This window comes from Nomascus leucogenys, chromosome 19, assembly GCF_006542625.1.
Source record: "Nomascus leucogenys isolate Asia chromosome 19, Asia_NLE_v1, whole genome shotgun sequence".
In the NCBI taxonomy this organism is placed as follows: domain Eukaryota; kingdom Metazoa; phylum Chordata; class Mammalia; order Primates; family Hylobatidae; genus Nomascus; species Nomascus leucogenys.
This window is the reverse complement of record NC_044399.1, coordinates 68,206,918-68,234,633: the sequence shown is the minus strand read 5'-3', so window position 1 is coordinate 68,234,633 and position 27,716 is coordinate 68,206,918. Positions and strand designations below refer to the sequence as shown.

General features: G+C 41.6%; 1 protein-coding gene across 2 annotated transcripts in view; it reads left to right on the top strand.

The window, feature by feature from the left end:
* CFAP52 (cilia and flagella associated protein 52) overlaps positions 1-27,716 on the top strand; it is a 63,913-nt gene that overhangs the window by 29,226 nt on the left and 6,971 nt on the right. For both annotated transcript variants that reach the window (XM_003274669.2, XM_030800136.1), the window contains 5 exons: positions 8,093-8,193; positions 12,226-12,396; positions 21,741-21,889; positions 24,215-24,360; positions 26,729-26,880. In XM_003274669.2, the coding sequence (XP_003274717.1) occupies positions 8,093-8,193; positions 12,226-12,396; positions 21,741-21,889; positions 24,215-24,360; positions 26,729-26,880 (719 nt within the window). The remainder of the gene's footprint in view (positions 1-8,092; positions 8,194-12,225; positions 12,397-21,740; positions 21,890-24,214; positions 24,361-26,728; positions 26,881-27,716) is intronic.

Sequence of the window (27,716 nt, the reverse complement as noted above, 5' to 3'; positions counted from 1 at the left end):
GATCTTAGATTTTAGCCTCAGCTGACATTATAAGTCGTGAACAAGACCTAGAAATAGTCAACTGTTTATGTTTACGAATTCCTAGCAATTCTAGTTAAAAGGACAGTTAGAGACTTTGATATTTACATCAAAATAAAAAGCTACCATCAAAGGATAATTTTATATAACAAATGCTGCTATTTCCAGCACCCCAGTAACTTACTAGAGCTGTTTCTACTAAACTTTGAATTTGAAAGCTTGTACTATGTTCTGTACCTGCCTATCTCATTTCTGATAACAGAACAGATGGTTCTAACTAAGCTTAGATACTTTTCCACGTAGCAGATATTCTCAAGAAACTTTGAAATACTGCACTGTGTTCCTGGGAAAATGTCACAGTTTTCTTAGTCACATAATCATTTAATATTCAAGCGTTCAAGGAGATGCATAAAAAGAGGGAAAAACTACAGTATAAGTAGAGAATAGTTTAGAAATAATTCTACAAGAGATTGAAGTGTAGCTTTTCAAGTGTGGTTTTTCTAATTCTTTTTAGGATAGGAATTCTTTTTTTTATTATTATACTTTATACATGTGGGATACATGTGCAGACTGTGCAGGTTTGTTACATAGGTATACACGTGCCATGGTGGTTTGCTGCACCCATTAACCCGTCGTCTACATTAGGTATTTCTCCTAATGCTATCCCTTTTCTAGCCCCCACCCCTGACAGGCCCCGGTGTGTGATGTTCCCCTCCCTGTGTCCATGTGTTCTCATTGTTCAACTCCCACTTATGAGTGAGAACGTGTGGTGTTTGGTTTTCTGTTCCTGTGTTAGTTTGCTGAGAATGATGGTTTCCAGCTTCATCCATGTCCCTGCAAAGGACATGAACTCATCATTTTTTATGGCTGCATAGTATTCCATGGTGTATATGTGCCACATTTTCTTTCTATTCAGTCTATCACTGATGGGCATTTGGGTTGGTTCCAAGTCTTTGCTATTGTGAATAGTGCTGCAATAAACATACATGTGCATGTAGAATGATTTATAATCCTTTGGGTATATACGCAGTAATGGGATTGCTGGGTCAAATGGTATTTCTGGTTCTAGATCCTTGAGGAATCACCACACTGTCTTCCACAATGGCTGAACTAATTTACACTCCCACCAACAGTGTAAAAGTGTTCCTATTTCTCGACATCCTCGCCAGCATCTGTTGTTTCCTGACTTTTTAATGATTGCCATTCTAACTAACGTGAGACGGTATCGCATTGTGGTTTTGATTTACATTTCTCTAATGACCAGTAATGATGAGCTTTTTCTCATATGTTTGTTGGCCGCATAAATATCTTCTTTTGAGAAGTGTATGTTCATATAGGATAGGAATTCTAATATATTAAACAAATAAAAACAAAGCACATCAGGTTAAGGAGAGCAAGTCTTAGAGCCCTGCCAGTGCCAACTCCTGCGATGCCTCCAAAGAGCTCCATATAACACTACCTGAAAACTACTGGATTTTTTGTTTTGTTTTGTTTTCCTAGCACTTGGGAACTAAATATCTGTCCAGCAAAGATGCTGGCTGTCTTAGAGTTTCTCAAACCTTTGGCATTTAAGTCACCTGTGGATGCTGAAATTCTTTTTTATTATTGTTATTATTTTTTGATACAGAGTCTCGCTCTGTCACCCAGGCTGGAGTGCAGTGGCGCTGTCTCGGCTCACTGCAAGCTCTGCCTCCAGGGTTCACGCCATTCTCCTGACTCAGCCTCCCGAGTAGCTGGGACTACAGGCGCCCACCACCACGCCCAGCTAATTTTTTTGTATTTTTAGTAGAGACGGGGTTTCACCGTGTTAGCCAGGATGGTCTTGATCTCCTGACCTCGTAATCTGCCTGTCTCGGCCTCCCAAAGTGCTGGGATTACAGGCATTAGCCACTGCGCACCGCCTGAAATTCTTAAGCATTCAAGTCTGATGGTCAAGTCCACAAGGCAATGGTTCCAAGACACCTTTTCCATGGGTGAAAAGAAAATAATTCCTGCAGGATGAAGGGCTAGGAGGTGTCATTGAAGATGTTTGGTTTCAATATCAAGTGATCTTACCCACTTTGAAACTCTACTTAAATATTTGTTCAGGCCGGGCCAGTGGCTCACACGTGTAATCCCAGCACTCTGGGAGGTCGAGGTGGGCAGATTGCTTGAGTCCAAGAGTTCAAATCCAGCCTGGGTGACATGATGAAACCCCATCTCTACAAAAAATATGAAAATTAGCCGGATGTGGTGGAGCATGCCTGCAGACTCAGCTACTCAGGAGGCTGGGGCAGAGGATGCGGTGAACTGAGATTAAGCCACTGCACTCTAGCCTGTGTGACAGAGTGAGACCCTGTCTCAATAAATAAATAAATAAATAAATATTGCTTTATGGTTAGAAAGGTAAAGAATTGGAATGGTTTAAAACTGACCTATTGGCCAGGTGTGGTGGCTCACGCCTGTAATCCTAGCACTTTGGGAGGCCGAGGTGGGCAGATCACTTGAGGTGAGGAGTTTGAGACCATCCTGGCCAACATGGTGAAACCCTGTCTCTACTAAAAATGCAAAAATTAGCCAGGTATGGTGGCGTGTGCCTGTAATCCCAGCTACTCGGAAGGCCGAGGCATGAGAATCACTTGAGTCTGGGAGGTGGAGGCTGCTGTAGCCAAGATCACGTTACTGCACTCCAGCCTGGGCAACAGAGTGAGACCCTGTCTCAAAAACAAAAACAAAAAAACAAAGACAAAAAAAAACCTTAAACTAAAATTGACCCATTAGGCATACAGTACTAAAACGAAGATGATGATGACAATGATAATAATAATAAAAGTACATGCTGTATAAGATCTGTGTGAGGAAAACTATAAAACTGTGATAAAATAAATCAAATAGAACTAAATACATATTTCTTTCTTTTGTTTTTTTGAGACAGAGTCTTGCTCTGTCACCCAGGCTGGAGTGCAGTGGCGCGGTCTCGGCTCACTGCAAGCTCCGCCTCCCGGGTTCACGCCATTCTCCTGCCTCAGCCTCCTGAGTAGCTGGGACTACAGGTGCCTGCCACCATGCCCAGCTAATTTTTTTGTATTTTTAGTAGAGATGGGGTTTCACCGTGTTAGCCAGGCTGGTCTCCATCTCCTGACCTCATGATCTGCCTGCCTCGGACTCCCAACATGCCGGGATTACAGGCGTGAATCACCGCACCTGGCCCTAAGTAGATATTTCATGTTCATGGATAGGAAGACTCAGTATTGTCATGATATGAGTTCTTCTTAATTTGAACTATAGATTTACTGCAATCCCAATAAACATCCCAGCAAGTTATTTTTGTCTGTAGACAAACTGATTCTACAGTTTACACAGAGGGGCAAAAGACTCAGAGTAGAAAGCACAATATTGATACCTAATGTAGATGACGGGTAATGTAGATGATGTAGATGACAGGTTGATGGGTGCAGCAAACCACCATGGCACGTGTATACCTGTGTAACAAACCCGCATGTTCTGCACATGTATCCCATAACTTAAAGTATAATTTTTTAAAAAAGAAAGCACAGTATTAAAGAAAAACACAGTTGGAGGAGTGACACTACCAGATTTCAAGACTTACCATAAAACTACAGTAATCAAGACAGTGTAGTGTTGATGAAAGAATAGATAAATCGATCAATGGGACAGAATAGAGAGCCCAAAAATGAATTCACATAAATATAGTCAACTGATCGTTGGAGAAGGAGCAAAGGAAATACAATGGAAAAAAAGATAGTATTTTTAATAATGCTAAACAACTGGAAAACCAAAAAATAAAAATTAAAATTAAAAAGCCTAGACATAGACCTTATACCTTTCACAAAAATTAACTCTAAACGGATTACAGACTTAAACACAAAACAATAGAACTCCTGAAAGATAAAATCCAGAAGACCTAAGGTGTGGTGATAACTTTTAGCTATAATACCCATGAAAGAAAGAATTGAAAAGTTGGACTTTCTTAAAATCAAAAATTCTGCTCCATGAAAGACACTGTCAAGAGAATGAAAAATAAAGATACAGAGTGAGAGAAAATATTGGCAAAAGACATACCTGAATAAGGACTCTTACCCAAAATATACAGAGAACTTTTAAAACTCAACAATAAGAAATGGGCCAAAGACCTTAACTGCCACCTCACCTAAAGAAGATATACACATGGCGGCCGGGCGCAGTGGCTCACGCCTGTAATCCCAGCACTTTGGGAGGCTGAGGCGGGTGGATCACCTGATGTCAGGAGTTTAAGACCAGCGGGGCCAACATGGTGAAACCCCGTCTCTACTAAAAATACAAAAGTTAGCCAAGTGTGGTGGTGTGAGCCTGTAATCCCAGCTACTAGGGAGGCTGAGGCAGGAGAATCACTTGAACCCGAGAAGCAGAAGTTGCAGTGAGCCGAGATCATGCCATTGCATTCCAGCCTGGGGGACACAGCAAGACTCTGTCTCAATAAATAAATAAATAAATAAATAAATAAATAAATAAATAAATACAGATGGCAAGTAAGCATATGGACAGATACTCTACGTCTTATATCAGCCGGGAAATGTAATAAAAACAGCAATGAGGCACCACTACATACCTTTTCAAATGGCCAAAATCCAGAACACTAACAACACCTAATGTTGACAGAGATGGAGAGCAGTAAGTACTATTGTTCATTGCTGATGGGAATGCAAAATAGTACGGCCACTTTGGAAGATAGTTTGGTGGTTTCTTGCAAAATTAAACTTACTCTTACCATGTAATCCAGCAATTGCACTCCTTGCTATTTACCCAAAGGAGCTGAAAACTTATGTTCACACAAGAACCTGCACACAGATGTTTATAGAAGCTTTATCCATAATTGCCAAAACTTGGAAGCAACCAAGATGTCCTTCAGTAAGTAAAGGGATATGTAAACTGTGATACATCCAAACAATGGAATATTAATCAGTACTAAAAAGAAATGAGCTATAAAGTCAGGAAAAGACTTTATAGGAAAAGAAGGAAACTGAGATGCACATTACTGAGTGGAAGATGCCAGTCTGAAAGACTGCAGACCGTTCGATTCTAACTATATGACATTCTGGAAAAGGCAAAATTATGGAGACAATGAAAGGATCAGGCGGGGCGCGGTGGCTGATGCCTCTAATCCCAGCACTTTGCAGGGGCTGAGGCGGGCAGATCACGAGGTCAAGAGATCAAGACCATCCTGGCCATCTCTACTAAAAATACAAAAATTAGCTGGGCGTGGTGGCACATGCCTGTAGTTCCAGCTACTCGGGAGGCTGAGACAGGAGAATTGCTTCAACTCGGGAGGTGGAAGTTGCATTGAGCCGAGATCGCGCCCCTGCACTTCAGCCTGGCGACAGAGTGAGACTCCATCTGAAAAAAAAAAAAAAAAAATCAGTGCTTGCCATGGGTTAGTAGGGAGGGAGGGGTGAATGGGTAAAGCACAGAGGATGTTTTGGGCAGTGAAACTACTCTGTATGACACTATAATGGTAAATATATGTTGCTATTAATTTGTCCAAACCTAGAGAATATACAACGCCAAGAGGGAACCCTAATGTACACAATGGATTTTGGGTGATAATGATGTGTCCACATAGGTTTATTAGCTGTCATACATCTGCTCTGCCGGAAGATATTGATAATGGGAGAGGCTCTTTACCTGTGGGGGAAAGCAGTATTGGGGAAATCTCAAATACTTGTATCTTCTGTTTAATTTTGCTGCAAACCTAAAACTGCTCTAAAAAAAAAAATAGCCTAGTAAAAACAAAAATAGGCCAGGCAAGGTGGATCATGCCTGTAATCTTAGTGCTTTGGGAGGCCAAGGCACGAGGATCACTTGAGGCTGGAGTTTGAGGCCAGCCTGGGCAGCATAGAAAGACCCTATCTCTATGAAAACTTTTTAAAAATTAGCCGGTGTGGTGTCATGCATCTATAGTCCTGGCTACTGGGGAGGCTGAGGCAGGAGAATTGCTTCATCCCAGGTGTTTGTGGTTAAAATGAGCTGTGGTTGTGCCACTGCACTCCAGCCTGGGTGGCAGAGACCCTGTCTCCAAAATACACACACACACACACACACACGAACATGCGAACACAAAAATGGTATGTGTCAATAAATGCTGATGTGTCAGACATGGTGCAAAACCCCTTCCTTAAATTATGTCATTCGATCTTCATAAACGCCAATGAGATAGGTACCATTTTCATCCCTGCTTTACGGATGAGAAAACTGAGGCTCATAACATTGGAAATCTCCTGGCTTGCAAGTAGTAGAGCTGAGATTTCAACCCAGGCCGACTGGCCCCAGAACCTGTGCACTTGAATGATGTCATCTATAGTTTTAAAAAATTTAGAAATCACACATATGTAGCTTCAAGGCTCTGTTGAACTCTTTACCGTTTGCATCCCCAAGTCCCCAAATAAATGCTAAAATATTCACTCCAGGTTTTGTCTCCTCATAGGCTGAGCCTTCATCTTGTTGTCCTGCTGAGGCACTTTGGAAGTTAGGGTTGAGGAGTGGAAGCTGGGGAGCATATAATTCTGGTCCTCGCCTTCACATTCTCGAGCCTTGGTTTCTCTTCTCAATCACAAAATGTCTTTTGAGCCACAACAGGCTAAATTCAGTTTAAAGTAACTTGAAAGGGCATGATATTTGTTTTATAATATTCAAAATTCATTAAGACACAAACCTATACAGTCACTAGCTATACTGAATGTTTTAAAATCAAAGGTCGTGGCCGGGCACGGTGGCTCACACCCGTAATCCCATCACTTTGGGAGGCCGAGGCAGGAGGATCACTTCAGGTAAGGAGTTTGAGACCAGCCTGGCCAACATGGCAAAACTCCGTCTCTACTGAAAATACAAAAATTAGCCGGGCATGATGGCGCATGTCTGTAATCCCAGCTACTCAGGTGGCTGAGTCACAAGAATCACTCGAACCCAGGAGGTGGAGGTTGCAGTGAGCCAAGATCATGCCACTGCATGATCAGAGAGAGACTGTCTCAAAATAATAGTAATAATAAATAAAATGTTGCTCATGGACATTTTAAAATTAGAACCTCATAGTGGATACTATGAAACAACCATAATATTGTCACACCATTTTTCTTTGGGGTGAGTGGTGGGGGACACCCCAACCTTTGAAGGATACTTTAAATTTTAAATATATTCCCCACTGTTGGTAAGATTATGTACTGTATGTTGTAGTTCAGATAATGTAGTCACCAAACAATAAGGAGTCTTTTGTGCTTTCTTGGGGTGTTAAATATGGTTGCTTTGCATTATAAGAATTAAGTTCTGGTGAAAACAGTGGCAGCTGAGGGACTAACATTGCTGAGGCTGTGTTTATACCTTCTACTCTTGACTGCATTTGAGTGGATGTAAAGGTGTTATTTTATTTATTTATGTATTTATTTATGTATTTATTTATTTATTTATTTTGAGACGGAGGAGTTTCACTCTTGTTGCCCAGGCTGGAGTGCAATGGCACAATCTTGTCTCACTGCAATCTCCGCCTCCCGGGTTCAAGCAATTCTCCTGCCTCAGCCTCCATAGTAGCTGGGATTACAGGCACCCACCACCATGCCCAGCTAATTTTTTGTTATTTGTAGTAGAGACAGGCTTTCACTATGTTGGCCGGGCTGGTCTCGAACTCCTGACCTCAGGCGATCCACCCGCCTTGGCCTCTCAATGTGCTGGGATTAATTTTTTAAATATTCAAAATGCACTGGTGGGTTTAGGGAGGAAGGATGGTGAATCCTGTTTGCATCCTGCAGGCCCAGGAGGGTTACTTCCTGGCAAGTGAGCCTATTGTTGGCATTGAATCCCCTTGGGGGTGCACTGTGAGCAGAACCTTCATGAACATTCTCCAGGCAACGTGTGCAGCACTGGCATGACTTTGGCCATCTTTAATTCATCTTTCATTCAGCCTTTTTCTTTTTTTGATTAACATTTAAACATTTTTTTATTGCCGTAGGTTTTTGGGGAACAGGTGGTATTTGGTTACATGAGTATGTTCTTTAGTGGTGATTTGTGAGATTTTCATTCTTTTTCTTAACACTGTTTCTCCCCCTAGGGAGTGTCAGCTATCAGGTGCCTGAAGATGGGGGGCTTGTTGGTGGGCTCTGGAGCCGGACTGCTGGTCTTCTGTAAAAGCCCTGGCTACAAACCCATCAAGTAAGTTCTGGGCCTCACAGAGTGGGGCTGGGTAGACACCCACTAACGGGAGGTTTGCTTAAAGCCGGCAACTCGATGATATTGGCAAAGTGATATCTGGTTAAAAAATGTCATCTTGCTGTTAGAATGAGTAGTTGGAATCACAATATATGGTGGCTTCTTTGCCAATGAAAAGACAAAAACTTATGTTGAATCAAACCAAAGTAGTCCACTATTACCCAGAGGGACACTGCCCATTTAATAAATATGTAAGTTTGTATTTAGCTGTCACATTGAGCCATGACGAAAGGAATGAGATGTTATAAACTTATCCAACAAATAACCCCCAATGTTAAATGTTCAAAATTGGTTAACTCAATGAAATTTATTATGCAACGGGTACCTATTATGTGCAAAGCGTTGTGTTAATCATGCATGTGAATACAATTTATAATAGAAATAGCCAACATTCACCAGCCATTTCTATATGGCAGATACTCTGCTATATATGTTTCTTGGCTCATTTAATTAAAATAAAATGAAACAAAACCTTATTTATTGCCATAACGAGGTGCTTATTCAGCACCTCCTCCAACCAAACCAATGTATTAGGTCCTATTAATAAAATAAAGAAAAATAAGCTATGGTGTTTGTCCTCCCAGAACTTACAGACTCGTTTGGGGCTAAGGTATGTACACACGAAAGAAGTCACTACCAGACAAGATAGTATATTAGCACATAGTCCAGATAAAGTAAAATGTATTATGAATGTTGTAGAAATCAGAGAAGAGGATGACCTTCTTGGGATGGAGAGATCAGGGAGGACAGTTCATAGAGGGATGGGCTTCAACAAAAACCAGATACCCCACACATGCGCTGTATGGCCTCTGCTACCTCCCAGGAAGCCAGGGTTAGTTGCATACACATTGTAGAAATGAACACCAGCTGTCTTCATTCCAAGAAATCTGTGTTGAACAGTCATGGTGTACCAGGCATCATTCTAGGTGCTTAGGATATCTCAGTGAATAAAACAAAAAAGATGAAAAAAAAAATCCCTGCCCTCATGGAGCTTACATTCTAGCAGGAAGGAAAAGGCAATAAATAAGAAACAAAATAAACAAGGAAAGTACATAGTATTAGAGGGTGATAAGTATAATGGAGAAAAATGAAGTAGGATGTAGAGTAAGGGGATTACGGTTTGAATAGAAGCAGGGAGGCCAGGTGCAGTGGCTCACGCCTGCAATCCCAGCACTTTGGGAGGTCGAGGCAAGTGGATCACTTGAGCCCAGGAATTCCAGACCTGCCGGGCAACACACTGAAATCTCATCTCTACAAAAAAATAAAAAAAATTAGACAGATGTGGTGGCACACACCTGTAGTCCCAGCTACTCAGGAGGCTGAAGCGGGAGGATCGATTGAGGTTGATCAATCAGCCTCAAGGTTGAGGCTGGAGTGAGCCATGATCACGGCACTGCACTCAGCCTGGGTGACAGAGGGAGACCTTGTCTAAATTTTTTTAATTATAAAGAAGCAGTGTATACACTGCCATTTTAAATTCAATGGTCAAGGTAGGGCTTGCTTAGTGAGAATCATTTGGACCAATTTCATGCCTGTATGAAGGGGAATGAGGGAAGGAGGATACTTTAGAACAATATTGGAAGCCTTCCAGGTTATTATACATGCTCAAGTTTGAAAGCCACAGCCCCAGAGAATGCTGAGAGCAGCATTTCATTGGGAGCCTGGTGCCTGGACAACCTCATGGAATAGACACTTAAAAACCTGGAATCTGATTTCTGGAGTCAGAGAGAGAGAGAGAGAGAGAGAGAGAGAGAGAGAGAGAGAGATCCTCTCTTAATTTACAACCGAACCTGAATCCTAATACAAGTGAGATGGGGAAGAGGAATGATGAGAAGCTTAACCTTAAGATAGCAAAAACCAGGAAAGGAAAGAAATAGCATCCAAGTATTATCAATAATACAAGATGCAAGAAATAAAATCAAGTAAAAAAAAACTATATTGGGTTGTCTCTGGATGTATGAAGTGAATATAGAAAATTAACCCTCTAATTTTTTAACCTCTCATTTTTAATGTGCATATGATCCTATTATGATGAAGATAAACTCCGAGTAATTATTACAAGGTTTGTGCTATCACTGTTTCCAAAATAACCCTGTGTGACAGTGCAGACTTAAATCAGATACAGTGATTTCCACCTCCTGAGCTTTTTGTAGATTGAAAAGGCAGCTCACATGAGAAGTCATGGAGACTAGAAAGGGAAGATGTATGATCAAAACGGACAGCTCCAGTGCCAAGATCTGTCCTTTCCCCATGTTTTTTTTTGAGATAGAGTCTCGCTCTGTCACCCAGGCTAGAGCGCAGTGGCGCAATCTCAGCTCACTGCAACCTCTGCCTCCCGGGTTCAAGAGATTCTCCTGCCTCAGCCTCCCGAGTAGCTGGGATTACAGGTGCCTGCCACCATGCCCAGCTAATTTTTTTTTTTTTGTATTTTCAGTAGAGATGGGTTTTCACCATGTTGGCCAGGCTGGTCTCAAACTCCTAACCTCAGATGATCCACCCGCCTTGGCCTCCCAAAGTGCTAGGATTACAGGTGTGAGCCACCGTGCCTAGCCTGTTCTTCCCCTTTTATCCCTAGGCTTCATTTTGTCTTCTGAAGGTCCCAGATGCCAATAGCCAGTATTTCTTGGTTGTCATCTGTGGCCTAGCGTACCTTACCTTCACTGCAACCTCTATAAAGGAGAAATTATTCTGTAGTTGAGTAAACTGAGGCCAGAGGCTTCTGACAACTTGTCCAGAGTCACAGACCTCTAGTTAGTGCAGGAACTGAGATTTAACTTGTCATCTGCCTTTCTTCATTAACTGCTCTGTGTCCCACCAATAAACCTCTAAAACACTGTATTTCCCATGCTGGCTTCTTGCACAAGAACCTGCATTGAATTCTTCATTGTCCAAACTAAACTAGTCACAGAGACAGGCTGTATCCTGGGGCCTCATTCATGTATATACTTTTTTTTTTTTAAATTCATACTCATTATAAAGGGAAGAGGGAGAAATCTGAAATGCAGAAGAGGAAAAGCCAACTCCTAAAGGTTCTGGCAAAGACAACCCCTAGTTTTTCTTTTTTTTCTTTTTGAGACAGAGTCTTACTCTGTTACGCAAGATGGAGGGCAGGGATAAGATTGTGACTTACTGCAGCTTCCAACTCCTGGGCTCAAGTGACTCCCAAGTAGCTGGGACTATAGGTGTGCACCACCACACCTGGCTAATTTATTTTATTTTATTTTTAAATTTTAGAGACAGGGTCTTGCCATGTTGCCCAGGCTAGTCTCAAACTCCTGGCCTCAAGTGGTCCTCCTTGCCTTGGCCGTCCAAAGTGCTGGAATTACAGGCATGAACCACTGTACAAGCTCTGAAATGATTTTACTTATAAATAAAATTTTGTATTCTAATTTTTTACTTAATGCAAGCATCATAAACATTTTCAGTATTATGATGTAATCTTTTTATTATGGTAACATATATACCTACTACATAATCTTTTAAATGTTTTTTGGGCAAATATTCTACGAAGCTGATGTTCCATAGATCATTTAAGTATTCCATTACAACTGGATATTTAGGTTGTTTCCAACCTTTTACTCTTTCAGATAGGGTTATCATAGTATCCTTTGACGTAAAGCATCTTCCCCCTGATTTTAAGATTATTCTTCAGAAGTGGAATTAATAAAGGGGTTAGTTGCCGTGGTCATTTGTACCCATATGCCTGCCTGGAATATTCCCTCTACCCAAATCCTGCCTGCGTTGCACAACCCATGTCAAAACGTTATCTCACTGAAGAATCTTCCCTGACTACTTTAACCTATGCTGACCTATGCCCACCAACTTGTGAGTAACTCCTGCCTTTTCAACTGTGTCACTTCTGTGAGGGCATTCCGAAATTATGTGCCTGATTGGTATCCTCTGCCATGCTTCAGATGATTCATAACTACTTACTGGCTGAGTGAATCTACTTTACTTTTGTGCTTCTCCCTAAAGGAAGATTCAGTTACAAGGCGGCATCACTTCTATCACACTTCGAGGAGAAGGACACCAGTTTTTCGTAGGAACAGAAGAATCGCACATTTATCGTGTCAGCTTCACGGATTTCAAAGAGACTCTCATAGTGACTTGTCACTTTGATGCTGTCGAGGATATTGTCTTTCCATTGTGAGTAGAAGAAAAAAAGAAGAGTGTGGAAATTTGATGCAGTATGCAAGGGCATTCAATTTTATGAATGCATTTTCAATATCAATGAACATAGTTATGATTTTTTCTCCTTACATTTTTCTAATGTGGTGAATTATTTTAAGAGACTTTGCATTGTCTTCGCCATGCAATTATATTAGCTTTCCAATTCAAATTTGAGTTTCTTTAGAATATTGACTTTTCTAATAAACCCCTCCTGGAAAGGGTAAGTATCTGACAAAACCTTTCTGTTTTCCTAATGCCATCTGGAAAAAGCTTAGTACAGACAGTCCCTGACTTATGATTTTTTTATTTTATGATGGTGTAAAAGCAAAATGTATTCAGTAGAAACTATACTTCAAGTACCCATACAACTATTTTGTTTTTCCCTTTCAGTATGGTATTCAATAAATTACATGAGATATTCAACACTTTATCATAAAATAGGATTTGTGTTAGATGATTTTGCCCAGCTACAGGCTAGTGGATGTGTTCTGGGTATGTTTAAGGTAGGCCGAGCTAAGTTAGGATGTTCAGCAGGTTAGGTGTATTAAATGCATTTTCGACTTAGGATATTTTCAATTACATTGGGTTTATCAGGCATATAGTCCCATCGTAAGACAAGAAGTATGTGTGGTACCTGTTTTCAAACTTCTTTCCTGTCATTTGTTTGTACCTCTTGAGGTCTTCTAGATTTGGCAGGCTTCATGGTGGTGGGCATTAGGAGGGCTTCTGGATCTAGCTGCTGTATTTCTTGGTAAATCTCACCTTGCACAAGTAAAACAAATAACTACCAGCAGTTTTGATATCAAAAGGAGCTTCAGTCGGATGTTCTGGTATTTGATTTTGTAACACATTTTGTCTTTGGTGAGATTCATTTCATGAAGTTGGTCAGTTTTTGCTCTGAACTTCCTCAGTACTTAGCTTGAGTTTACAATACTCAACTTTCAGCAAGACTTATATTCAGATCTCAGTTTTTGTTTTGTTTTGTTTTTTGGTTTTTTGGGGTTTTGTTTGTTTGTTTTTGAGGCGGAGTCTTGCTCTGTCACCCAGGCTGGAGTGCAGTAGTGGGATTTCGACTCACTGCAACCTCCGCCTCCCGGAATCAAGCGATTCTCCTGTCTCAGCCTCCTGAGTAGCTAGGATTACAGGCATGCGCCACCATGCCTGGCTAATTTTTTATATTTTTGGTAGAAATGGGGTTTCACCTTGTTGGCCAGGCTGATCTTGAACTCCTGACTTCAAGTGATCCACCCGCCTCGGCCTCCCAAAGTGCTGGGATTACAGGCATGAGCCACCGCGCCCGGCCTCAGACCTCAGTTTTTGAGATCATGAGCTGTATGTAGTTTTGGTTCCCTGAATCCCTGTGATTAGGTCTTTCCACGTATTTCCAACAGTGAAAATGGCTGGTGCTTTCCCACTAGGTGAATCTTTATTTGCAAGTTGGTCATTTTCTTTTGGTTTCATCTTTTCCCCTCTTTTCTTTTTATAAGCAGTTTAGTAGAATTAATCTGTAAAACTGTTTGGCCCTGGTGCTTTTTTTAAGGGTAGATTTTAAACTATCTTTTCAATTGCTTATATAGTTATTGATCTGTTCGGGTTTTGCATCTCTTTCTTTTCCTTTTCCTTTTCTTTTTTTTTCTTTTTCTTTTTCTTTTTTTTTTTTTTTTTGAGACTGAGTCTCACTCTGTTGCCATGCTGGAGTGCAGTGGCATGATCTCGGCTCACTGCAACCTCCGCCTCCCGGGTTCAAGCAATTCTCCTGCCTCAGCCTCCCGGGTAGCTGGGATTACAGGTGTGCACCATCGTGCCCAGCTAATTTTTATATTTTTAGTAGAGATGGGGTTTCACTATGTTGGCCAGGCTGGTTGCGAGCTCCTGACCTCAGGTGATCCACCCGCCTCAGCCTCCCAAAGTGCTGGGATTACAGGCATGAGCCACCACACCTGGCCTCTCAAAATATTTATCTTGCCATCAATTTAACTTAGTCTGATATTAAGATTAACACATCTTCATTCTTTTAAAATAACATTTACTAATTAGGTATTTTTGCTATAATGTAATAAATGAATTCATTGGAAAACCTAAACTTCATGTACAAAAAAAAAAAAAGGACTTCTGGGAAAAATTGAATTAAGCCAGCATTTCTCAACCTCCGCACTATTGACATTTTGAGTTAGATAACTTGATATTGTGAATGCTATTCTGTGCGTTAAAGGAACTCCTGGGGTTAAGCAATCCTCCTGCCTTAACCTCTGGAGTAGCTGGGACTGCGGGCATGCACCACCATGCTCAGCTAATTAAAGAAAAAAAAAAAATTTTTTTTTCCCAGAAACAGGGCCTCACTTTGTTGCCCAAGCTGGTTTCCAACTGCCATCCTCAAGCAATCCTCCTACCTTGGCCTCCCAGAGCACAGGCCTCTCAGATTATAGGCATGAGCCACTGCAGTCAACCTCTAAATTTTTAATATACATATTTAAATACAGTTTTTCATCAAAGACTACAGTTAACCAATGTTTGTATCCAATCTGCCAAAAAGGCAAGAGTCTCAGCATATTTTTATTTTCACCTTTCCTCCACCATGTCCTATGTTGAAATTATTTGGAAATTCTAGATCTTTGCTTTTATCAGTCTCCCTCTCTCTCTTTCTTTTCTTTTTTTTTTTTTAAACACATCAGTCCCCTTGGATTCTTTTTTATTTTTTTTTTTGAATTCTTTCAGAAACAATCTATGTGTACAGAAAATTTGGTCTCATCCAGGTGCAGTGGCTCATGCCTGTAATCACAGCACTTTGAGAGACTGAGGCAGGAGGAAAACTTAAGCCCAGGAGTTTGAGACTAGCTTGGGCAAGATGGTGAGACACTCTCTCCTCATCTTTACAAAACTAAATGGACATGTTGGTGGCACTGCTTCTAGTCCCAGCTACTCGGGAGGCTAAGGTGGGAGGAAGTTTGAGGCTACCATGAGCTACAATCACACCAGTGCATGCCAGCCTGGGTGACAGAGTGAGACCTGTTTCTATTTAAAAAAAAAAAAAAAAAAAGAAGAAGAAGATGATGATGAAAAGAAAAAACAAAAAAAGAAAATTTGGTCCCTGCTTACCTGAAAATACATTTGTTTTACCCTCAGACTTGAATAAGTTTGGTGCAGTATAAAAAGAATTTTAATGGAGTTTGTATTGACGTATATAACATATATGCAAAATACATAAATCATAAATAAGCACCTCAGTGACTTATCACACCTATATGACTACCACCTTGGTAAAGCAATAGAACATTTTTATCATCCCCCAAACACCCCTTCCAATCACTACCCTCACCCTCCTACTTAATCACTACCTGAACTTCTAGTCTCATAGATTAGTTTTACCTGCTTTTGAACTTTATGTAAATAGAATATTTCAATATGTACTTTGGAGATCTTTTTTCTTCTCTGTGGAAGCTTTTAATGTAGTTAGTGTCATGCAGATCTTCTTATTGATTTTTAGTCCACTTGTATTATCAGTTACGGAGAAAAATGTTAAGGTCTCAAGCAATGAATGTAGAGTTCCACCTTTATTTCTCACAGTTTTTGTTTTGCATATCTTAAAGCTCTATTATTAGGTGCTGTTAATTATTTGTTATGTCTTTTTGCTGTATTGACATTTTTATTAAAGTGTTCCTCTTTGTCTCTAGTAATTCTCTTTGATTTGAAGTAACTTTGTATAATTTTAATGTACTCATTACAGCTTTCTTATGCTTACTCTTAGCATGATATATCTTTTTTTAACCCTTTTATTTTTCCATGTGTCTTTATATTTAAAGTACATCTCTTGAAACAGCATATACTTGGTTTTTACTTCTCTATCCATTCTGATAATCTCTGCTTTTATTTGGAATGTTTAATCCATTTACATTTAATATAATCTTTCATATGTTTGTATTAAATCTTTATACAAACTCCATCAAACTCCATCAATGCAATATTATAATTTTTGCTTTAAAGAATCATAAACATTTTCAAGAAATTAAGAGAAGAAAAATTTAAAATGTCTTGTGTGCTTACTTATATATTTGAGTATTTCTGATGGTCTTCATTCTTTCTTATATATCTAAATTGCCATCTGTTATCTTTTCCCTCTCTAAAGAACTTTGCTTAGCATTTTTTTTTTTTTTTTTTTTTAAAGAGACAGGGTTTCACTCTGTTGCCCAGGATGGAGTGAAGTGTCTATTCACGGCATGATCATAGCACACTGCAGCCTAAACACCTGGTCTCAAGTGATCCTCCTGCCTCAGCCTCCTGAGTAGCTGGGACTACAGGTGCATGCCATTTTGCCTGGTTCATTTAACACCTTTTTAAAAGTATAAGCCTCTAATGAATAATTATCTAAGTTTTTATTTATCTGGAAACTTTTTTTTAGCCTTTATTTTTGAAGAAAGTTTCACTGGTTACAGAATTCTTGCCTGATTGTTTTCTATTTATTCATTAGTTTGAATACATCATTCCAGACTTTCTAATGAGAAGTCATTCTGTATTCTTATGATTTTCTTCTTTATAATATGTCATTTTTCTGTTTACATTTCAATATTTTTTCTTTGCTTTTGTCTTTCATCAGTTTGACTGTGATTTGTCTTTCTCTTTGTGTTTATCTTTTCTTAGCATTTGCTAAACTTTTTGAATCTATAAGCTGGTATTTTCCACCAAATTGAGAAGTTTTTCAGCCATTGTTCCTTAAGAATTTTCATCTTTTCTCACTTCTGTTCCCCTGAGATTCGAATTATCTGTGTTTAGTAATTTGAGATTTTCCCACAGATCTTTAGGCTGTTCATTTTTCTTCAATTTTTTTATCTTTTTAAAATTATGTAATCTCTATTAAATCTGCCTTCCAGTTTACAGATTTTTTTTACCATCTCCAATCTGTCGTTGAGTCCACCTAGTAAATTTATTTTAGTTATTGTACTTCTTACCTATAGAAAAATATATAATTGCTATAAGGTATATAATTATAATATTACATATATAGTTTCTATTTCTCGGTTCAGATTGCCTATCTGTTCACTTATTGATATGATAGTTTCTTTTAATATTTTGAATGTATTTTTAAATAGCTCCTTTAAAGTTTTTGTCTGCTAATCTAGTATCTGGGTCTACTTGGAGTCAGTTGCTTCTGACTCTGCCTTTTTTCTGAGTCACATTTTCCTATTTCTTTGCATGTCTGATAATTTTGTTGTTGTTGAAAACTCAGTATTATATAGAATACACTACAGCAACTCTGTTCTCTGAAGATTGTTGGCATGGACTCAAACTGCAAATTTTGCCTCCCCATAGTATACATCAGCTGTTATTCTCATGACTTCCCACTGCTGCTTTTTTAGCCCGGCCTTGGGTTCTTCTGTGGGCTTGCATTATTTGGCAGTCACCCAAGGGTTTATGCAGAGATGAAGCTCATCCTTTCCATGATTTCCTTTCTTTTAGTGACTTCTCCCTATTTTCCAAATATTCTGTTAACCTCAAGCTCTGACACTTGAAGCCTATGAGGTTCAGCTTCCTGCCATCCAAGCTGAGCTCAGTTGGGGAATGTATTTAGTTAAAAAGGCAAGCAAACAAAAAACAAACAAACAAAAAATCTCTCCGATTGACCCCATGTAGCTGTCTTTAAAAGTAGAATCCTGGCCGGGCGCGGTGGCTCACGCTTGTAATCCCAGCACTTTGGGAGGCCGAGGCGGGTGGATCACGAGGTCAGGAGATCGAGACCACAGTGAAACCCCGTCTCTACTAAAAAATACAAAAAATTAGCCGGGCGTGGTGGCGGGCGCCTGTAGTCCCAGCTACTCAGAGAGGCTGAGGCAGGAGAATGGCGTGAACCCGGGAGGCGGAGCTTGCAGTGAGCCGAGATTGCGCCACCGCACTCCAGCCTAGGTGACAGAGCGAGACTCCGTCTCAAAAAAAAAAAAAAATGTAGAATCCTTAAAAAAAAAATCAATAAAAAAAAAAAAACAAGTGGAATCCTCTCTGGCCTCTGCCTGATTGTTCTTTCTCTTGGTATTTCCCCCATACATGTATAATTTAGCTACCCAACAGAGATTTGGGCAGTGTTTACAACCAGAATTTACATCTTATTCTTGTGGTTCTCTTGCCACTAGGTTATTCCCCCTTTAAATTCCAGCTGATTTTCTAGCCCTCAACTCTGATCTCTAGCATTGTTAGCTGGTAAGGCTATGGTTTTTCTGCCACCTTTTTCTACAGCCACCACAGCTGTGGGAGTTGAAGGCTCCCACATGTGAGAAAGCCACACGCTAACAATTCTCAACCCTTTCCAGTTGCTCTCTTAGAAAAGCAAACTCTTCTTGATTTCTATCTACTTTTAGAGGTTTTTAGTGTTACTAAGATTTTTGTTATTGCTGTTAATTCATCCGGTTTTTCTCATTGTTATTTGTGAGAAAATGTGTGTGAACCAGTTCAGTGCTCCAGCCTTACAAGATGTACTCTCTGCTTATAGTTTTGAGCTCAGTTTTTCTCTACAGGTCTTATCTGGCTGATTTCTATTTATCCATAATATTTCTGACCTATGCAATGATACTCTTTCCTGCTTTCCTATATTGTTAAGGACAAAATTATGTACATCTATAGCTACATCTATATCTATAAATATCTTCATTTCATGGGATTTTAGGTGGGAGAGAGGGAGCACATGGGCTTGGTACCTCATCGTGATCCAATCAATTGGGTTCTTTCTGGAACTTAACCTCTCAGACCCTAAACTAAGAATGATCTACCACTTGAATGGTTCAGTTTTGAACTAGGCTTGACTGCCAAGGAAGTGGATAGGCCATCAAGGGTAGAGAGTTTGGAAGAAAGTTCTTTTTTTTTTTTTTTTTTGAGATGGAGTTTTGTTCTTGTTGCCCAGGCTGGAGTGCAATGGCACGATCTCAGCTCACTGCAACCTCTGCCTCCTGGGTTCAAGTGATTCTCCTTCCTCAGCCTCCCAAGTAGCTGGGACTACAGGCGCATACCACCACACCCGGCTAATTTTTGTATTTTTAGTAGAGACAGGGTTTTGCCATGTTGGCCAGGCTGGTCTCAAACTCCTGACCTCAGGTGATCCACTCACCTTGGCCCTCCCAAGGTGCTGGGATTACAGGCATGAGCCACTGCGCGTGGCCTGGAAATTTCTTTAGGGGCATTCATTTCATGATATTTGATTTTCATGAGTGGTCCATGAGTACACCTCTTTAAGAGCTTACTTCCCTCAGAGGAGGAGCTCATTCACTGAAGGCATTATCTAATATAAATATCTCTAATTTTTAAATAAATATTAACATTCTAGTGTTGACTTGATTTATGTTAATCAAGACTGTCTGGCAAGAAGCCCCATCACATCTGCTGTCTCATTCCAGCACTTACTCTTTCTAACTAAGTAGTCCACCATCATAACTGTAACACTAAGCCCCAATGTTAAATGTGTGGAAGGGATCCACTTATTTTTTGTTTTAATTCTAAAGTGAGTAGGTCTTAAGAGAAAATGACTCTTTTTTGAAATGTGTTCATGAAAAAATGTAGACATTGCTTGAGATGTACTGAAATCTAAAAATCAGCTTCAGTCTCCACAGAGACAAGCTAGAAATTTATACTTATAAACCAAATGTTCTTTATTGTACCCCAATATCACTCCTTTTTCTTATTCAAATTGGAATAATCTGTAATCTTTTGACATATTGGTGATTTACATTGTATTTAGAGGTTGCCTGTTTTTTTTTTTTTTTTTTTTTTTTTTTTTGAGCTTGACAGACTAAAGAAGGGTTTTGGGTTATCTGCAAACTTAAATTCTGGCATCATTGTCTTTTTCTTTTTGAAAATTTTAATAAGATTGTCTACTTGGCTGGGCACAGTGGCTTATGGCTGTAATCCCAGCACTTTGGGAGGCCGACGTGGGTGGATCACCTGAGGTCAGGAGTTTGAGACTAGCCTGGCCAACATGGTGAAACCCCGTCTCTACTAAAAATACAAAAAATTAGCCAGACATGGTGGCACATGCCTGTAATCCCAGCTACTTGGGAGGCTGAGGCAGGAGAATTGCTTGAACACAGGAGGTGGAGTGAGCCGAGATCGGACCATTGCACTCCAGCCCAGGCAACAGAGGGAGACTCCATCTCAAAAATAAATAAATAAATAAATAAGTGAATAAATAAATAGAGATTGTCTACTTTACAGGAAAGGGTTTGTTTATTCTCTTTTAATACAAGTAATCCAAGGGTGTATTTATCTCAAGAAATGTTATAGGTGTCGACTTATCTCCAAACTCAGGTAATATACATTAAATATGTACAGCTTTTTGTTTGTCAATCATACCTCAGTAAAGTGGTTTTTATTTTATTTCATTTTATTTTTAGAGGCAAGTTCTCTTGTCTCACTCTGTCATCCAGGCTGGAGTGCAGTGGCACAATCATAGCTTAATGTAGTCTCCAACCCCTGGGCTCAAGAGATCTTCCTTCCTCAGCCTCCTAAGAAGCTAGGACCATAGGCATGCATCACTACACCCAACTAATTTTTATATATTTTTATTTTTTGTGGAGGCAGGGTCTCACTATGTTGCCCAGGCTGGTCTTGAACTCCTGGCCTCAAGTCATGGGATCCTCCTTTCTTGGCCTCCCAAAGTGCTGGGATTACAGGTGTGAGCCACCACATCGGGCCTCAATAAAGTAGTTTTATAGAAAAGACAAATGTTACTTACTATCCTCCAGTCTACCAAGACTTTGTGAGAATTTTAAATTGGCTAATTCTTTTTGAGCAACTTTGTCCCAACCCTTCCTAAGGAGAAAGGACTACAAAAGATGGTCCACAGATGATTACAGGGCATTAAATACCGTTTTACACAAGATGTTTCAAATGGTCTGTAAGACAATCATCAAGCCTTCAGATAATAAATGGCATCCTTCCCTATATTCTTTTTTTTTTTTTTTTTTTTTTTTTTGAGATGGAGCCTGGCTCTGTCACCCAGGCTGGAGTGCAGTGGCCTGATCTTGGCTCATTGCAACCTCCGCCTCCCAGGTTCAAGCGATTCTCCCGCCTCAGCCTCCTGAGTAGCTGGGATTACAGGCATGCACCACCATACCCGGCTAATTTTTGTATTTTTAGTAGAAACGGGGTTTCACCATGTTGGTCAGGCTGGTCTCAAACTCCTGACCTCGTGATCCGCCCCCCGGCCTCCCAAAATGCTGAGATTACAGGTTTGAGCCACCACGCCCAGCCTTTCCGTATATTCTTGTGAAACACATTTTGGTGTCAAATATGCATCTGGGAAACTGCGTCTTTTATGGTTGCATCTCTTGATGGCTTCCTTGCAGTGGCACTGCTGAGCTATTTGCAACCTGTGCCAAGAAGGACATCAGGGTGTGGCACACATCATCCAACAGGGAGCTGCTGCGGATCACCGTGCCCAACATGACCTGCCACAGCATCGACTTCATGAGGGACGGCAAGAGCATCATTTCAGGTAACGTCCACGTGTCAAGATCTGGCTTGGGGTTCTAGCTCCAGTTTTGATTCTTGTCACTCTCCTCCCATACTAGTCTCTACGCGTGGATAACCTAGAACAGCCTCCCACTGTCCACCCCCTTTTTGCTTCTAATCTAGCCTCTCTTTGGAGTTTCCTTCCAGCTGGGAGACTTTCTGAGCTAGGAAGGACCAAATAGCAATTTCTCCTCTCCCACATTGCTGCATATAGCGTGTATCTTTCTCTCTAGTAGGAAAATTTAGAAATTCAATTTTGAAAAGGATTTTGTGGCCTTAGTGAGGTCAGGGCCCCCATTTGAGGAATCTTTTTGTTGTGTAAGAGATAAAAACCTGACTCAAACGAAGTGATGCCTCAACGGGAATTTATTTTTAACTCAATTTATTATTTTATGCCAAAGTCATTTAGCATAAATTATAGGCAGCATGATATTCCACCTCTAAAGACTTCAGCATGTATCTCTAAAAATATTTTCCTTTAAAACAGTAATTTCTTAGTATTGTCTTATGCCGAATCTATCTGCAAATCTCCCCAGTGCTCAGAAAGTACATATACTGCTTCACATCAATGAAAAGTTCAGTGGATCTTTAGGGACAGCTATTAAAATGGTGACACCAGAAACCCATCTCACCCCTCTTTTCTTTCTTGCTTGCTTGTTTGCTTGTGTTTTTTTTTGTTTTTTGTTTTTTTTTTCTGAGACGGAGTTTCACTCTTGTTGCCCAAGCTGGAGTGCAATGGCGCGATCTAGGCTCACTGCAACCTCTGCCTCCCAGGTTCAAGCGATTCTCCTGCCTCAGCCTCCAGAGTAGCTGGGATTACAGGCACGCGCCTGCCTCAGCCTCCCAAGTAGCTGGGACTATAGGCGTGCACCACCACGATCAGCTACTTTTTGTATTTTTAGTAAAAATGCGTTTTCACCATGTTAGCCAAGCTGGTCTTGAACTCCTGACCTCAGGCAATCCACCCGCCTCGTCCTCCCAAAGTGCTGGGATTACAGGTGTGAGCCACCACGCCCGGTCCTCACTCCTCTTTTCTTGGCCCTGTCTCCTTGTTAGCGTCCCCACCCGACCCTGCGCTTGTCTTCTCCACATGGTGCTGCCAGGAGCTCTGGGCTTACCTTACATCTAGAGTGAACACGGCTCAGGACAGAAATCTTGGAGTCCTCACTGCCTCCCCTTTTTCTCTTATGCCCACATCCACATCCCCTGATGATGCTCATTTCAAAGTACATCCAAGGTCCCTCACTCCTCATTATCTCCCCGCTTATCCTAGCCACCACCATCTCTCCCCTAGATTGCTCTCATACCTTCCTACCAGGTCTCCTTGCTTCTCTTCTCACCCAGCATAATTTCCCACAGTCTGTTTTCGACACAGAAGCCAGAAGCCAGAAGCCAGAGGTCTGTTTTAAAATGTAAGTCAGGGCCAGGCGCGGTGGCTGACGCCTGTAATCTCAGCACTTTGGCGGCCGAGGTGTGAGCCACTGCACCTGGACCTGATTTACATAGCTGTGATTACAAGCATGCGCCACCATGCCCCGCTAATTTTTGTAATTTTTTTTTTTTTAAGAGACGGAGTCTTGCTGTGTCGCCCAGGCTGGAGTGCAGTGGTGTGATTTCGGCTCACTGCAAGCTCCTCCTCCCGGGTTCATGCCATTCTCCCGCCTTAGCCTCCCGTGTAGCTGGGACTACAGGTGCCCGCCACCACGCTCGGCTAATTTTTCTGTATTTTTGGTACAGACGGGGTTTCACCATGTTAGCCAGGATGGTCTCGATCTCCTGACCTGGTGATCCACCCGTCTCAGTCTCCCAAAGTGCTGGGATTACAGGTGTGAGCCACTGCGCCCAGCCCCCACTTTTTTTTTTCTTTTTTTTTGAGACAGGGTCTTGCTCTGTTGCCCATGCTGAAGTGCAGTGGCGGACTCTTGGCTCACTGCAACCTCCACCTCCCAGGTTTGAAAGATTGGGGTAGGTGGGGGGAGGTGGAATGACAACAATTATTTGGAAATGTTCAATTATATATCTCAGGCACAATATCATCTAGCTAGTTGGGTGTACAAGTCTTGTGGTTCATGGGAGAGGTGGGAGCGGGCCTCCCTCCTTTCTCCTCTCCTCGTCCTCCCTCACTTGGCCTGGGATGTACCTGTAGAGGGGAAAGGGGCCTATGATGACCAGCATTCAGCTGAGCTGGTCTCTTTCCTCCAGCACAGCACCGCTCGCCAGGCCTGCCTCTCCTTAGTGAGGCCAGCAGCCTGCGGAGAGAGGGTGCATGTACTGATCCTGCCTGCCTTTTGTTTCCCTTTCATGCCAGCATGGAACGATGGTAAAATCCGAGCCTTCGCCCCAGAGACAGGCCGACTGATGTATGTCATTAACAGTGCTCACAGGATCGGCGTCACCGCCATCACCACCACCAGTGACTGTAAAAGGGTCATCAGTGGCGGTGGGGAAGGGGAGGTATTGAAAGCAGAAATTTGAAAAAATAATGCTCTATTTAGAACAACTGCCCTATAGGAAGCCATCTATTTGCTTTTAAAAATACATACTGTGCTAGGATTCAAGCAGGACCCAATTGACATTTTGATGAGATCCGAAAATATGTCATAAATAAAAGTTCTAATATTATAAATGTATCCTTTTTTTTTTTTTTTTGAAATGGAGTCTCACTCTGTCACCCAGTCTGGAGAGTGCAGTGGCTCAATCTTGGCTCATTACAACCTCCGCCTTCCAGGTTCAAGCGATTCTCCTGCCTTAGCCTCCTGAGCAGCTGGGATTACAGGCACACGCCATCAGGCCCAGCTAGTTTTTCTATTTTTAGTAGAGATAGGGTTTCACGATGTTGGCCAGGCTGGTCTCAAACTCCTGACCTCAGGTGATCCACCTGCCTTGGCCTCCCAAAGTGCTGGGATCACAGGTGTGAGCAACCATGCCCGGCCTATAAATATATATCTAAGGACATTTGTGCACAGAAAGGACATTTACAATACAGACATGAAAGTGTTCTATGTGGACTAGAGTTAATGAATTCATGCGGATGTTTTGCCAGTGTTTTGGCTTGCTTGCTCTTTTCCTCCGAGGATCATAGTTGTATAAATTGTCTTCATCTTATTTTATTTTATTTTTTTTTTAGATGGAGTCTTGCTCTGTCACCCAGGCTGGAGTGCAGTGGCACAATCTCAGCTCACTGCAAGCTTCGCCTCCCGGGTTCACGCCATTCTCCTGCCTCAGCCTCTCCAAGTAGCTGGGACTACAGGCGCCTGCCACCACGCCTGGCTGATGTTTTGTATTTTTAGTAGAGATGGGGTTTCACCGTGTTAGCCAGGATGGTCTCGACCTCCTGACCTCGTGATCCGCCTTCCTTGGCCTCCCAAAGTGCTGGGATTACAGGTGTGAGCCACCGCGCCTGGCCCATCTTATCTTTTAAAGCAGGTGATGGTTTTAGCATCAATTCTTTAATACACCCAGACGTTTTGACCATTATTTTTAAATGATCACGCTCAACCTTTTCTTCCTTATTTTGAGGAGGCTGTAACACCTTTCACTTGCACATTTTTCTCTGGATCTCTCCTCCTCTGTGCCCCAGATTCTTTGCTATCCCAAAGCCTTCCCTTTCTCTTTGAGATATTTTCTTTTCATTTCCTTAATCCCCTGTCATAGGAAGAACAGAATAGTTTGTGCTCGTCTTATTTTTCATAAATCCAACATAGTCACTATAAGAAGGTGTAAGCATCTTGACTACTATGTTTTCTGGTGTAGTTGTGACAGATCCTTTGTCCATTAAAGGAATGCTGGCCGGGCGTGGTGGCTCACACCTCTAATCTCAGCACTTTGGGAGGCTGAGGCAGGTGGATCACCTGAGCTCAGGAGTTTGAGACCAGCCTGACCAACATGGCCAAATCCCTTCTCTACTAAAAATACAAAAATTAGGCCAGGCACGGTGAGTTGGAGGTTGCAGTGAGCCGAGATCACACCATTGCACTCCGGCATGGGTGACAGAGTGAGATTTTGTCTCAGAAAAAGAAAAAAAAATACAAAAATTAGCCAGGTGTGGTGGTGCACTGCTGTAGTCCCAGCTACTTGGGAGGCTGAGACAGGAGAACTGCTTGAATCCAGGAGGCGGAGGTCGCAGTGAGCCGAGATCGCGCCATTGCACTTCAGCCTGGGAGATGGAGCAAGACTCCATCTCAAAAAATAAAGGAATGCTATACTAACTAAACAACTTCCCTTTTATCTATCCTTTTTATTAAAGCATCATATTGATGATTTTAAATTTTGTGTGTAGGTAGTTGTATTACCTATGAATTTCACTCTGGGATAATAAACAGGAATTTGGAAATATTTGTGATATAAAATAGGTATTGGATTCAGTAGAGTTGGGAACCATTGCTTTTAAATGACCAAAATTGAACAGCTGATTGTGAAAGTTTAAATATAGCTCTGGGTACCCACGAACTTTCCTGATAGTACCAGAAATTTGAGAGCAGTGATCAGCAGAAGTGAATAGACTTATTTCACTTGGTTTTGCATTGGCCCTTGCATTATCGATTTGCATAGCAGGTGTCTGATTAAATTTCTCAGCCTGTATGTACAAGCAGGTACAGGATTGTTAGTAGCATTTTTGAAGCTCTGTTGAAGATGATCACATCTTATACATGAATATGCCTGCCCTTCAACTTCGCATTCCCACCCCACCCAACCGAGACGAAGACAGGGAATTTAAAAACACAAATCAAGCATAGCAAAGGGGAAAAAGCTCTTGGAATCTTTTCCTATCCCTTCAGGAGCCCCAAGTGTGGATCAAGATCCTGTGCTCTGTGGCTTTCAGGTGAGGGTATGGCAGATAGGCTGTCAGACCCAGAAGCTGGAGGAGGCCCTGAAGGAACACAAGTCATCAGTCTCCTGCATTAGGGTGAAGAGGAACAATGAGGAGTGTGTCACCGCCAGCACCGATGGGACTTGCATCATTTGGGACCTTGTGTAGGTACCTGTGATGGGGAAGATGCAGTGATACCTGCAAAATCCAATCATGCCAACAGTTTATTGAACATGAGAGAAGATTCACACGGAGGGTAGAAATCTTATTTAAGGCAACACAATAAAGGGATGTTCATCAGAAGCCGTTCATGATGGTCCATGGTTTATCGATGCTAGTGGGAAGGGTTACAATTTCCAGGAAGAACTGAATGTTAGAAGTTTCTGGGCAGATAGGGAAATAGCTTTCTGTGTCCACACAGTGAAGCATGGTTTAACTTACACGAATTCAACCCTAAGTGTCCCAAATGAAAGGGGGCAAGAAAAATAACGAATGCAAGGCTGGGCACGGTGGCTCCTGCCTGTAATCCCAGCACTTTGGGAGGCGGAGGTGGGCAGATCACCTGAGGTCAGGAGTTCGAGACCAGCCTGGCCAACTGGTGAAACCTCATCTCTACTAAAAATAAAAAAGTTAGCTGGGCATGGTGGCAGGTGCCTGTAATCCCAGCTACTTGGGAGACTGAGGCAGGAGAATCGCTTGAACCCAGGAGGCGGAGGTTGCAGTGAACTGAGATCATGCCATTGCACTCTGGCCTGGGCAACAAGAGTGAAACTGTCTCAAAAAAAAAAAAAAAAAAGAAAAAGAAAGGAAAAAGAAAAATAACTAATGCAGGCAGTGCCTCTTATCATTCCAGTCAGTCAGGTGAAGCCCAGAATGAACTCCCCATGGAGGAGAGGGATGCTGGTGGGACATACATTTGCCTTTCCCCTTGGTTGGCCACATTCCCAGGGACCTCTTATGCTCCGAGCATATCACACCCCCATAGAATGACTAACTTCAA